This window comes from Nannobrachium achirus (assembly GCF_963921795.1).
Source record: "Nannobrachium achirus genome assembly, chromosome: 23".
In the NCBI taxonomy this organism is placed as follows: domain Eukaryota; kingdom Metazoa; phylum Chordata; class Actinopteri; order Myctophiformes; family Myctophidae; genus Nannobrachium; species Nannobrachium achirus.
The window spans coordinates 26,491,260-26,504,744 of NC_137830.1; the positions used below are offsets into that span (position 1 = coordinate 26,491,260).

A 13,485-nucleotide genomic window follows, 5' to 3' on the forward strand; every position below is an offset into this window, starting at 1 on the left:
TCAAGCACCATATATGATGAGCAATTTGTTGTACCACTGTAACAATCGTAGCATCTGCTGTACAAACAACATTTCCCTTGATAGGGCAACCCGGCCAGGTGGAGATCTGTGTTTTGAGAACAAGCTTATTATTATCATTATTGCCTCCCCTCCTATTTTTTACACTTTTTAATGTGTATTTTCCATGGGTACGCTTGGGCGAACCCCTTGCCACAATTAAAACACTCAAAAGGTTTTTTGTCAGTGTGAATGAACATGTGTCTTTTGAGTGCGCTTGCGGAGGGGAAGGCTTTGGGACATTGAGTGCAACCGTAAGGTCTTTCCCGGGTGTGAATCCTCATGTGAAGAGTAAGTCCGCTTGACTTGCTGAACCTCTTCCCACACAGCTTGCACGGGTACGGCCTTTCACCAGTGTGAATTCTCATGTGCAGCCCGAGCTCTCCGGACGTCAAAAACGCCTTCCCGCACTCTGTGCACAAGTATTTCTTTTCCCCCTTGTGCATGAGCATGTGTCTCCTATGAGAATGGTGCTGGATAAATGTCTTCCCACAGATGTCGCACGCGAAGCTACGCTCATCCGTGTGCGTGCGCATGTGGTACCGCAACGTGTTCGAGGCACGAAAACCAAGCCCGCAGTGCGTGCACGTGAAGGGCCGCTCGCCTGTGTGCACCAGTTGGTGCTGATTCAGCTGTGCTCTGTATGGGTAACGTTTGTCGCATTGATCACAGCGGAAAGGCCGGGTGTGGGTTCCCATGTGGACCTTCAAGTCGCAAATTCTGGTAAACTCAATGCCACAGAGGCTGCACCTGTGGATTGGATGCTGTACCTAGAGAATGGAGACAGGTGGTTGAGAGACATGCCATCCTCACTGAATTATAAGATCAAAGTAATACACCAGGATTCAAGCTAATAAATAACTAACAAACAAACAAACAAACAAATAAATACATTCTCAGTTTTGAAAATATTTCTTAGGCCAAGGCCAAGTTCTAGGTCTATGGTTACAAGCCAAAACGAAGCCATGCTGATTTCCTAGATATGTTTGGAATGGAAACCTACTAGCTGAAAACAGTTGTGGTGTCTGTGAACTAGAGCCCTGCAGGCCCGGCGGGACCCGACCACGGCCCGGCCCGCCAAAACGGGCTGGGCCGGGCTCGTTTCTGAAACTCACCAACGGGCCTAGGGCCGGGCCGGGCTCAGAACCATGCTCAGAACATTTCGTGCTGTGAATTTCACACATAACGTCTCATTGTGCGGCTGTGCGCATAGCTAGAATGGAGAGTGTGTGTGAGTGCTGCCTGGGGTTCTATCCGTATCTATAGCAACACGGCTCTCATTGGTCGTGACATGAGTACATTAGCCAATGGCCGCAACAAGCCGAGGGCTTTTCTTCTGTCACACACTCACACAAACTTGTGTGTGTGTCTGCGACTCTGCGTACACAGCGAGACAAGAAAAGTTGGAGCACTACTGTAGAATCACCGTCATTTCTCGCCCTGTAATTCATATTGATTCCCTGACCTCCAGTACTATCAGTTCATTACAGGATGCGTCTTTACTCTTTAGTAACTGGACGATACTCTGTATTTTACGAGATGGTTTCTAACCACGGCAAGCCGACAATAATATCAATGTCTAATTTATTTCTGTGAGGATATATAGTAACATAACAAACGGTGGGTGGAGGAAGATTTCTTACTTGCGTTGTGATGTGTGTGTAATTACTTGCTGTGCTGTTGAATTCTTTCTTTTAATCAGAGCGCAAGACAAGAGCACAGCTAAAGGGCTGTACATACTGTCTCCGACCATAGTTTTCGTCGGAAAGTTCTGACTCTGACGTCCTCCGAACTCAAATTAGGAGTAATCCTTTTCAGCAGTTGCAAGAGATGTCATTTTGAAGTTGAACCGGACGCTTTCCGATGCAAATTTTGGTGGTCGGTGACAGTAAGGACTCCTCTTGAGAGTGTAGCTGCTGCGCGCAGCAATAATTAACTAAATAATACAGGCTGGGCCAGGCTCGTTTCTGAAACTCACCAACGGGCCAGGGCCCGGGCCGGGCCTTAATTCCACGGGCCAGGACCGGGCCCCACATTTCAGGCCCTTGCAGGGCTCTACTATGAACTTGAATCCATGAAAACCATTTCTTTATTTTGCATGACAACTATTGCATAGCTTGCACTAGATTACTGTATACAGATAAGGAACACAATCAGCCAATTAGCAAAGATTAGTCAGAATGTTACACTTACCATGTCATCATTATTGGGATCATTCGTCACAGTAGATCGGTGATGAATCTGGACGTATGATTTCAGCCACTTCAGACGTTGGATGAGTGACAGATCAGCACGAGTCTGCTTCTCCGGAACTGTGTGATAGGCCCGCACGAAACGCTCGCGCATTCGTCTCCATTTATTCTTACACTGTTCCGCACTTAATTTTATAGTGCTGGAGATCTCATCCCAGCTGTTCTGGCGAACATCTTTTCTGCTGTACAGTGGCGATGTAACATCATACAGATGCACATAGTTCCTGACCAAGTTGCAGAGCGTATCTTCAAAATGTCTTGCCTTTTTTCTCTTGGAACCTGCAAATGATAAAGTTGACGTGGAGTTGAAAGTTTGGCTTGGTGGCTTTCCCTTCACACTAAACACACATTATAAAGGTTATTATTGAACTCACATGAGAAACAATGTAACATAGTACAGAGACATCATTGTCAAAAGTCTAACGATCGTTTGTTTTTTGGAATGAGTTGAGTAGGGTACAGTCTTGCACCCTTTTTTTGTTGCTGCTTTTAGCAATATTCACCAGGCAGTCACCATTGTTAAAGATTCCCCCCGTGAAGTGTTAACTGGTTACCATGGTAACAAATAGCCCGTCGCGGGAGTGAGCGAAAAGACTCAGTTTCCCATGATTCCTCGCGGAATACTACATCCAGCGACTTCCGGCACCCATTGAATTGTATTCATCCTGGCTGCAGAAACAGGGTTATCTCTGATTCTTTTCCCATATGACTTTCGGCGGCCTTGGATGGGAACACCCGCACACACCATGGGCCACGCCGCATGCACAGAGCCACCGAAAATATGGTAAATACAATAGGAAAAAGCCTTGGCAGCTAATCTACATGTACATACATTGGTAATGGCAAAATTATGGCAATCAAAGTGTTAAGAAATCCAAAGGAGGTGCAGAAAGTGAAATCAAGACTGAGATTAAATTGTATTTTCAACCATTTGTTTCCCAATAAAGTCCTTTGAATTTCCTGAAAGGTCACATTTGTGAATGCAAAACTGGTCTGGCCAATCGCGTATAATCTGGGCTCCAGACTGAATGAGGCACACTGCTCTAGATTAATGAAATGGGTTTTTAGGATTTTAATTTAATTTTAATTTAATTAATTTCTGTCTACACTACAGGTTAGGGCTGTCCTCGACTCGGGATTTTTGGAATCGATTCGAATTGAGGGGTTCATTCCGACGCGTCGATGAATCGTTTTATAGTCTACTTTGTGTAAAAAAAGAAAAAAAAGAAAGAAAAAAAAAGTTTTGCTTTAAACGTCCACATCAACACAACACAATAATACATTAAGATGAATTGAATGCACGGTGTTTTCGGTGATATCGGTGCGCGAGCACAAACATTATCTGCATAGCAATGTACAACACACCGTTAAAACAAATAAAACATCTCCGCTGATCAACTCTGCCCCGTCTCGGCAGCATCCACTGCCGTGCAGTAGAGATGAGACATTCGCGAACGATTCCGCTCTCTTGAACGGCTCTTTTAAATGAACGATGGGATCCAGTCCGCAGTCGCGGGACACAGAGAACTGACAGAGTAATGAGTCGGTGTCGAGAACGGATTCATTTCAGAAACGGATCATAAATAGCTGGAGGCACAGCTCCCAGCTAGAGCCCTCAGTGTGGACATGTCATGGACGCAAACACAGCGAAACAAACTACAAACATCATCATGGATTATTACAACACTGGAACAATTCAGAAGCACTTTAATTAGAAAATGTAACTAGTAGCCTACACTTGTGTATGTTAATTTGACTTTAGTAGATTGTTTAATTACTTCGTGGACGTGCGTGTGTGCTGTGGCAGGTTATTTAATATGGGATTTTGACAGCGTGCTTCTCCTCTTAAGTACGGAACACCGTCCCGGCTCCGAATGTTTTAACGAAGCGGCGGTTCTGGCCGTTCCGTCTCACTTTCACCCCTACGCTGGTGCGAGACAATAAATAACTGTTCGCCAATTGCTACATCTCTCAATTGGAAGTACATGACACCAGTCTAGCAGCAGTGCACCGCAGTATAGTAGGTTAACTGGTGATATAAAAAATATATATATATATTTTCGACTCCTCGACTCAAACAATTGGCGTCGATTCCCGGGGCTTAAAACGACGCGTTGATTCGTCGATTTTTAGAGGACAGGCCTACTACAGGTATAACAGATAAGCATCGGAAATGGGTTAATGTAGAAGAGACCGTTTCACAGACCTTCAAAAAGTCTTAATACATTAAACATACATTGTCCCTCACCAGCAGTAACTTGGAAATGCGGTGAGGGTTCTGGTTGAGTCACTGCAGCTGGGTCAAGCTCAGCTTGAGTAGAAGGACCTAAGCAGATAAAAGAGACATTTAATATAAATAACAATCCAGAAAGCCATTGGCTTTCTGACCTCTTGCGGCAGTGAGCTGACGTCAATTTCTGGGAGACCCCTGGAGTGTACCTTAGTGCAGTTGACCCTGCAGGACTAGAGTACTTGTCTGACTTGTCTAATCCATCCATCTTTCCATCTTTCTTTCCCCTCCTAGATAAAGGTTATTTTGACGCGCTACTCCTCCCACAGTTTTGTTGGGACGCACTTGGGCCACATGTCAAATCGACCGGCTTCATCGGGAATCGATTCCTTGCATTTTGCTAAAAGACCTCATAGATGTCTGACATCATAGACCACATGAGACTGACACAGTACAGTATGGCATTCCAAGATATGGGCTTAAGAATGCATCAGGGATCTCCATATACATGTATGAGCATACATGTGATAAGGACTGACAGTGAATACATTTTCCCCCATTGAATGGGAAAACAATAAAACTAGGAGAAACAAGAATACAAATGTTTTCTAAAAGAAATGTGTTTTTGCAAAGAAACGGTGCGATTTAAATGATCAGTCTGTAATGTGATGCGCTGTCGCCAGGCACGTGTGCACATACAGCAAAGGGGGCTGGAGCCCTTAACTTTTATCAACAGAATTGTCCACCAAAAGGCCCTTCAGCCCATGCCTCTCTAACATTCTGTGCACTCCCTGGCTCTCGCCTAACAAAACAGCCGCAGCGAGATGCTCGCATGTAGAGCAATAACTTTCAATCGTATGACTTTTGGAATGGTTGAATCGGCTAAACGTGATGTCCATTTCATTCATTTTTTTCTCTCTCGCCCGTGTTTTGTGTGTGCTGATGCAGCGATCATTGAATTTGCGACTCTGAGCTTTGTTATTTTCGCATATCCTACTCTGTAAAAGACGACTTTAGCGTTCCTCACGTCATCAACATGTAACATTAGAAAGTTGTGTTTTAAGCTCTTCTTAAACGGGATTCAATGTGACGGGGGTCTGTTTTGTAAAATCCAATCGACAACGGAGCATTTGTTGAACAAGTCAGCGTGTACGACTCCAAATCAAGCAGCGTCGCAGACTCGCATTTGCGTGAATGCATGGATGTTACACAGACATTGGTGTCCACAGTGCGTATAGTTGCATGGTTGATGACTTGATGTTGCGTAGATATTGGTGTACAGGGCTTTTGGTGTGACACATGGGTTGATTTCCTTTTTCTTTTCTTTTTTATCGGTCAAAATTGACCGTTAGTGCTTACCGGTAACCAATTTCTTATCGGTGTAACGGTTAACCGTTGGCCATCCCTAGTCACGGCGTGACAAAAGTGGCTGTTCTACAAACTCTCAACGACCATCATGTTTCAGGACTAAACGCCTCGCATCCGTGACACGTTGTGAGCTTGCAGATCGGCTATTTTTCAGACGGAGAAAGAAGGCTGTGCAGTGAGTCACTGTAGTCAGACCAGTCGTGCAGCGCAGCACACGTTACTATTTATATTATTTAATAATCGACGTAGGCCTATTTAAAACACTTTCACAAGCCAGTGTGGCTTAATATTCATATTAAGGTTAACAAGCAGGCAAGCTGCGTGCTCTGAACATAAAAATATGTTTGCTAAACTATAGTCAGTGTAATCCGCGGCTTCCTCAAAGAAAAAGGAGGGGAAAAAGTGGTGGGAAATATACCTTTCAACAGCTAAGTACCCTACCTGAACGGCTCACAGAAGACCCTGTAAGTGATTCTTCGTCGCTCTGCTTCCCATCAGCTCCCTCCTCTTCCTCAATATTGTGATCGCTCACTGGAAGCCATTCTTCATCACTTTGAAGAATCACTTTACTGCAGTCCTCTGGAAGCCATTCTTCATCACTCTGCTTCCCCTCAACACCCTCCTCTTCATCAAGGCTGTGATCAGACTGTATGTCTTCGTCCTCCTCAGTCCAGTGTGGTGACAGCTTCCTCAAAGACCTCCTCCACCTCTTTCTAATGGAGCAGTTCTGCTGTGGTTTGCTTTGAGGAGATGATGCTGTGGGTGGAATGGTGCCCTGACTCTGAACCCAGGAACCTGGGAGGATGGAATATTAAATAATTATTCATGAATGAATACTTCCTCTTGTTTACAGATAATTGTTGTGGTTCTCTTCTAAGGCAAAAATAAACAAAACAAGATTAGACTACAGTAACTGACTGTAATCACTGATTTCAAATGAGAAATCATGTAACCTAGAGCTATGCATATAGATTTGTGCCAGTTGCTTTCAAATGTGTGTGTAAAATATATAAGGGTAATAATAATATATAATTATTTTCCAACATACATTCTTTGGAATTTCTCTGCTGTGTGTGATGGTCTAACAGTATCTTTAGTTGGTCGGGTTCAAACTCCAGTTGTCCACATTCTTCCAGGAGAGAGGGGGCAGCACTGAGCAACTCTGCTGTCTGAAGGTAACAAGGGGAACCCATTTGTATTCACAAATAAAACAAAGTGTTTAAATATCAAATTATTCTCTTTACACAAGCTCACAACTCTATGTCCCATAACTGCTGCAGTTTATTTTCCCGAAGTGTCCATGAACAAGACACTGACCTCTTATAATTCACCCTGACCCAGAGAGTCATCTAAATAACGAAGTCAAGTCTACAGTTTATTCTTTGGTACCTGCTTGATGTCTGGTAAAGGCAGCAGTTTATCCAATCTGGAGATGAATTCCCACACCAGTGCCAGTAAGTCTGCTTCTGGGAACTCCTCCTGAGTGTGCGCACGCACACGCACACGCACACGTGCACACACACACACACACACACACACACACACACACACACACACACACACACACACACACACACACGTTCGTCTTCACTCATTTACAAAAAACGTCTTCTAACTTGAAAATCACACCCGTGTGAACTGAGCAGTGGTTTACCCCCCCCCTTCCCCCCTGTGTGTGTGTGTGTGTGTGTGTGTGTGCGTGTGTGTGTGTGTGTGCCTGGTCTGGCCTGAACAACAGCGCCCCTCCCTTAACATGTGTGGCCATAAAAGGTACTGCAGGCCTGCAGGCTACATACAAACACACACGCACACACGCACACACACACGCATACACACACGGCCACGTATAGGAGACGGTGTAACCACCGCTCAAAAATTTACTATACTCGTTAGCCAATGAATAGAGGTATGCGCATGGCATCATCCTCATAACCGGAGGTTATGCACGAACGGCAAAAAACTACTTGCTGGCCTTGATAGCCCATACTTCCAAAAAGAAAAGTCTTGTCTGATTGCATTAAACAACGTTAAACTCACTTTGCCATTCACTTTATGCAAGCGCATACCCTCTATTCCTCCTACACATGTCTGTGTGTTCTCACTGTTGTTGTATCCTACTGACTCACCTGCCAGTGAAGAGGCCCCACCGGGAAGAAGTAGGAAGTAGAGCATTTGTCCTACTCCTGCTCAACACTGACAGGTGCCGCCCCAGCCCATGGGAATACATGCAATGACAATTCGCTTGGCAAAGCCTTTTGTCAAAAAAAGGGAAACACTGATCTCCTACTAATATAAAGTCCATCTCACCGTTGCTCTCAGTCCGACCAGAAGGTGAACCTTCTCTGTGTCACTCAGCAGGTGGGGAACCACCTCTGTCACCAACTGCACCAGCTCCTCCACCTTCCCATAATGCACCACGTTACAATGCTGAACCACCTGCCAGGCAAACGCTGACATCAGACGCAAGGTTGGAACCATCAGAGACAAGGTGGAGCAGGTCAGTTGGCCTCCTGGAATGAAGGGAGGGTTGTCAGGAACAACGTGGAACTCTCAACAAGATTATTGCAAACAGTGTTTGTCCAAATTAGATGGAGACCGAGAGTAAATATAAATATTCTCTAGTGGATTAAGGGACCATACCGGTGGTGGTCAGACATCTTTAGTTCATTAACTATCAGAGTATACAATACAGTTCTGTACTTGATATTACAGACATTTCCAGAAGTATTACTGTAGACCACTGTTTCCAAAACACTGGGTCAGGATCCATTTGTGGGTGGCAGATGTTTTTTTATGGGTCACACTAAATATATCTAAATGTTTGTTTCCTACATTTTCTTTGTAGTTATTCTTTTTAAGGCAAAACGCAGAATACAATATCTTCATGAACTAAAAACAGACTCAAAATAAGATTCAAAATGATTTGATAAATGCATTCAAATGTGTGATCGCAATAGTGACGCATTGTGAGCTTGTAGATCTGCTATTTTCACTTGTTTGGGTTCTGGGGAGACATCACATTTCTCTTTTGGGTCACAGGCTAAAAGGTTTGGGACCAAAGTTGTAGACAGAGTGACACATAAGTTAATAGGTGTGTTGCAGTTAATCACACCTGTCACGTGTGTGTGCAGTTCTGTGCACCAAATGTACGCATTCAAGTTCAACAAAGGGAGTTTTATATGTGTCATTCTGTGGTGTGTGTGTGTGTGTGTGTGCACACACACACACAGTACAGTATGTTTGTACATTGCAAACATGATACAGGGGCATCGGGAGAAGTACCACCAGACTTCTGAACAGTTTTTATGTATCAGCGATTAGACTGTTGAGGTTATTTTGGACACTGTTCTAACTAACAGAAAATACATTAAAGATGAATAATTAATTCAAAAATATATAACTTATTACATTTTGCTCAGCTGCCGATTAGGTTGCTAATAAAAGACAAATAAACACTATAAATACTTTTTCTTCTGACTGCATACATTTGATTAAAGAATAGCTACACATTTGTCAGTCTAAAGGGTAACAGTACTCTTTTCAAATAGGTAATTTAAAAATAAATATCAAATCATATTTTTTGTTCTTGACCCTTTATTCCTGCACGGTATTATAAATTCCAGCGATTAGTTGCCAATTCGATTACTAAATCAGTAGGCAACTACATTAATAATCGCCTTGATTGCGATTAATCGTTGCACCCTTAGTTGTTACATGATTCATCAGACTGTTTTAATGGTCTTTTAGCACGCATACGTGTATTTTATTAAAATGCACTTTAAATATATCCTTTATTTATTATTGTGCAGATCAGTGATAGTTACATATCATGCACTTAGCCATAAATCACAACTATTGTAGAGTGCTTTTATTTTGGGACCTTATCTCTTTAAACGTCCCAAAATATTAGCACTCTACAAGAGTTATGATTTATAGCTAATCATGCACTGTTTTCTCTGCCCCTCTCCTCTTCCCCCTTATGCTCCCTCTAACGTTTTTGAGCGGTGGTCACAACGCTCCGTGGCCGTGTGTGTGGGTCTGTCTGTCTGTCTCCGGGTATGTAGCCTGCAGTAACCTTTTCTGACCACACAGGGGCGCTGTTGTTCAGGATAGGCCAGGCATAGGCCAGGCACACACACACACACACACACACAACCGCTCAGTTCACACGAGTGTGATTTTTTTTTCACTGCAATGATGGGTCTGCAAGAATTTGCACCCATATCACCTGTAAATTAATGTGATGTGACAAATAGGCTAAAGATTGATTTAAGTGCAGTGTAGCCTATTTAGTCTTGAAAAAAATGGACATCCATTGTTATTATTATGCTGCATAATAAATATAACAGACTAAACAGACTAACCCTCAAATAATCCAGGAGCAAAAACTCCTGTCTATGTCCCAGTCCTGGACAGAGTAATACAGGATCTCTCACTATGAATATCACAGTTTATTTGATGCAGTTTCTTACCTGCAGCATCGTTAGACCTTTGTTGATCCATATTCATCGACTAGTTCAAATGACACGTGTATTTACTATTTACAGTAGAACCTGTTGGTGGAATAACATCAGCTTTAGTTAGCCATGCTGCTAATGTCTGTCACACTGTACATTGTACTGGAATTATCCTGGTGACTGGGGTTAGTCACAACAAAATACTGTTTTATCAGCATGTTGCTATAGTGTCTGGAAACACTTTGTTGGCAGTTCAGAAGTCAGAACTCAAACATTCGTTGTTTACCTCTGCAGGCCGATGTTCCGTCAGCAACGACGAGGACAAACTAGCAACAATAACACTTCCGGTGGCCGATCTCTTCAGAATAAGAGGAAGCCATTGAAAAACGATTGCACATTGCACATAATACATTAAGCATTCATACAACTGTTCCCTGGGGTGCCATTAAAAAATGACCCCTGAAAACACGTGAAAGTGAAGGTCCATCCAGTATGTATAACAAAAAAAAGTTTTCATAGATAAAACTCTCTCTCTCTCTCTCAAAGCGGCAACATCATTGTTGGTTAAATTCAATGTTTTACCCATAAAACACATACAAACTTTCCTCAATCAATTAGTAGGCTACATCATTGTAGGCCTAATCACAAATTGCCAGATGTGATTATAATTACCCCCACCAACTGCAATGCAAGCGTAAGAATTTATTCATTTTAAACATGTATCAAATGCAAAAAGTATTCTTACAAAAGGTGAAACATAGATGTATGAATTGCAATGAACATTTACATTTACAAAAGGCAATTTCTCCAAAGACTCCTCTATTCACTCACTGTCAATCATGAAGTAAAGCAGAGGTCATGTTTTATAATGTCAATACATCCAAAACACACACACATGGGTGTCACCCCTACTGTCCAGTGTCCACAGTGTGGCGCCCTAACCACAGCTACCAGTTTCACCGACCCAAACACTATAGGTTCCAGATGTGCACACATTTGCAAGGTACCAATCATTAGGGCAGCAACTCTTTAATTTCTTGGCGCTTATTCAAGCGGTTACTATTTCAATAATTGAATCTTATACCACTTTTTTAAATAATATTTACTTTATTGTAACTAAAAATCAAGAAAATAAAAACTAATATTTTCTTATGATTGACTAAACAACCTTATGAAGGTTAAATAGACAGAATGGTTGTTATATTCCATGAAAACCTTTTTCTTTGCTTTTATCTTTTTAATTTAGGTTATGCACTGTGGGCTTGTAGATTGATTGTAGATTTTCAGGGGTAAAAAAAGAAAAGAAAAACTAAACAAAATAACATTTAACATGTCCCCACCATTTTTATTTTATTTTATTGAAAAGTAGTAGTAGTAGTAGTAGAAGTAGTAGTAGATGCATAATATAACTTATCTTTAGCATTTTTGCATGTCCGAATGTGAGTTTTCAAATTGGTATTTTGAGTGAAGCCCTTGCCGCAGTGGATACACTCAAAAGGTTTCTTGTCGGAGTGAATGTACTCGTGTCTTTTGAGTGTACACCTGGAGCCGAAGGCTTTGGGGCAGTGAGTGCAACTGTAAGGTTTTTCCCCAGTGTGAATCCTTTCGTGAATCGTGAGTTCACCAGTTAAAACAAACCTCTTCCCACACATCTTGCACAGGTACGGCCTTTCACCAGTGTGCCATCTTGTGTGCTTCCCGAGCTCTCCGGACGTCAAAAACGCCTTCCCGCACTCTGTGCACAAGTAGTTCTTTTCCCCCTTGTGCATGCGCATGTGTCTGCTATGAGCTTGCTGCTGGATAAATGCCTTCCCACAGATGTCGCACGCATAGCGACGTTCATCCGTGTGCGTGCGCACGTGGTTCAGCAACGTGTTTGAGGCACGAAAACCAAGCCCGCAGTACGTGCACGTGAAGGGCCGCTCGCCTGTGTGCACCCGCTGGTGTGTTCTCAGACGATGTTTGTTTGGGTAACGTTTGTCACATTGATCACAACAGAAGGGCCGGGTGTGGGTTCCCATGTGGTCCTTCAAGTGGCCCCTTCTGGTAAACTCAGTGCTACAGAGGCTGCACCTGTGCATTGGTCTCTTCATGGCAGTGATATGCGCTGTAAGGGAAAAGGACATTATGATGTGCAATAAGTATAGGAATCAAAATCTCCTCTTGGCATGTTGTCTTAAAAATGGCTAAAAATATGCACCCCAAATGGACACTCTTGAGTTTAAAAAAACACCAGACTAGGCTTCCAGAGATAAAAATAAAATAAAATAAATCATTGCTTTACACAGTTACCTTCATGATGTTGACTGTGTCCTGCCAGAACAGGCAAGGAGCTCACTGATGGAGAGAGATGCTGTTCCTAGAGAATGGAGACAGGTGGTGAAGTTCTAGGTCTAAGGTTACGAGAGAGCGGGAGGGAGGGATGGATGGATGGATGGATGGATGGAGCAAGTCAACCCAAAGCCCCGGTCTAAAAAATAGTGAAAAATGCTCAGATTGGATTTCCCGAAACATACCCTGTCACCCGTCGAATTGAGTCTCGTTCTAAAGAGTAAAGAAGAGCTTAAAACACAACTTGCTAGTGTTATGTGTTGATGAGGAGCAGAACATCAGACGTCTTTACAGAACATAGAGTAGGCGATGCATTGCCCGACAGACACACTGCAGTGTATAGACGCGGCAGGCGGAAGCTAACTGTTGCATATCTCCATGTATTTATGGTGAACTGCGAGTCAGTCGGTGCAATTATTTACAATTAGTTTTACAATTACATTAACATGTTTCCACATTGGGAGTTAATCTGTTCTAGGGCTCACTCTGCTGCTGTTGCAGCCAAGTCACATTACAGACATGTGCTCATGTCAATCAAACAGTTTCACTGCAAAAAAAAAAGAAAAAAAAATTCTCAAAACATTTGTATTCTGCTTCTTATTCCTCCTCGTTGTATTGTTGTTTTTAATGTGTAAATAGGGCACTTTCTTTTTAAATGGGTAAAATAGCGCATTTTTTATGTAACCGATAAGGCTTAATAGTGACCGGATAAGAAAATGTCTCCATTTGGCTATCCCTAGTTGTGGTGACTGTGAACTTGAATCCATGAAAGCAGTTTCTTCATTCTGCA

General features: G+C 42.8%; 2 protein-coding genes across 4 annotated transcripts in view; both read right to left on the bottom strand.

Annotated features, from left to right (window-relative positions):
- On the bottom strand, positions 1 to 10,669 carry LOC308309179 (uncharacterized protein). Of its 3 annotated transcripts, none has more exons than XM_080754666.1 (9): positions 10,651 to 10,669; positions 10,380 to 10,460; positions 8,215 to 8,417; positions 7,297 to 7,386; positions 6,956 to 7,076; positions 6,349 to 6,702; positions 4,558 to 4,635; positions 2,251 to 2,588; positions 1 to 827 (listed from the first exon to the last, which is right to left on the bottom strand). In XM_080754666.1, the coding sequence occupies exons 2-9, from the start codon at positions 10,414 to 10,416 to the stop codon at positions 153 to 155; spliced, it is 1,896 nt and encodes a 631-aa protein (XP_080610792.1). In that variant the 5' UTR covers positions 10,417 to 10,460; positions 10,651 to 10,669; the 3' UTR covers positions 1 to 152. The 3 variants fall into 3 exon arrangements, with proteins under 3 accessions (XP_080610792.1, XP_080610790.1, XP_080610791.1); XM_080754664.1 differs by having other exon boundaries at positions 4,546 to 4,635; XM_080754665.1 differs by lacking the exon at positions 10,651 to 10,669 and having other exon boundaries at positions 4,546 to 4,635; positions 10,380 to 10,562.
- A 643-nt stretch (positions 10,670 to 11,312) lies between these two features.
- The window catches only part of LOC308308444 (uncharacterized protein), a gene marked incomplete at its 5' end in the record, with an annotated part of 55,073 nt that continues 52,900 nt past the window's right edge, over positions 11,313 to 13,485 (bottom strand). The window contains one exon of the mRNA XM_080753860.1: positions 11,313 to 12,471. Coding sequence (XP_080609986.1) covers positions 11,720 to 12,471 — 752 coding nt within the window. The 3' untranslated portion in view covers positions 11,313 to 11,719. The remainder of the gene's footprint in view (positions 12,472 to 13,485) is intronic.

Excerpts from the sequence above, each read along its gene's own strand:
- LOC308309179 (XM_080754664.1), bottom strand. The coding sequence starts at position 10,416 with ATGAATATGGATCAACAAAGGTCTAACGATGCTGCAG. Across the intron at positions 8,418-10,379 it reads AAGGTCTAACGATGCTGCAG|GAGGCCAACTGACCTGCTCC; the intron begins GTAAGAAACTGC and ends CCTTCATTCCAG. Across the intron at positions 2,589-4,545 it reads TACTGCTGGTGAGGGACAAT|GTTCCAAGAGAAAAAAGGCA; the intron begins GTATGTTTAATG and ends TATCATTTGCAG.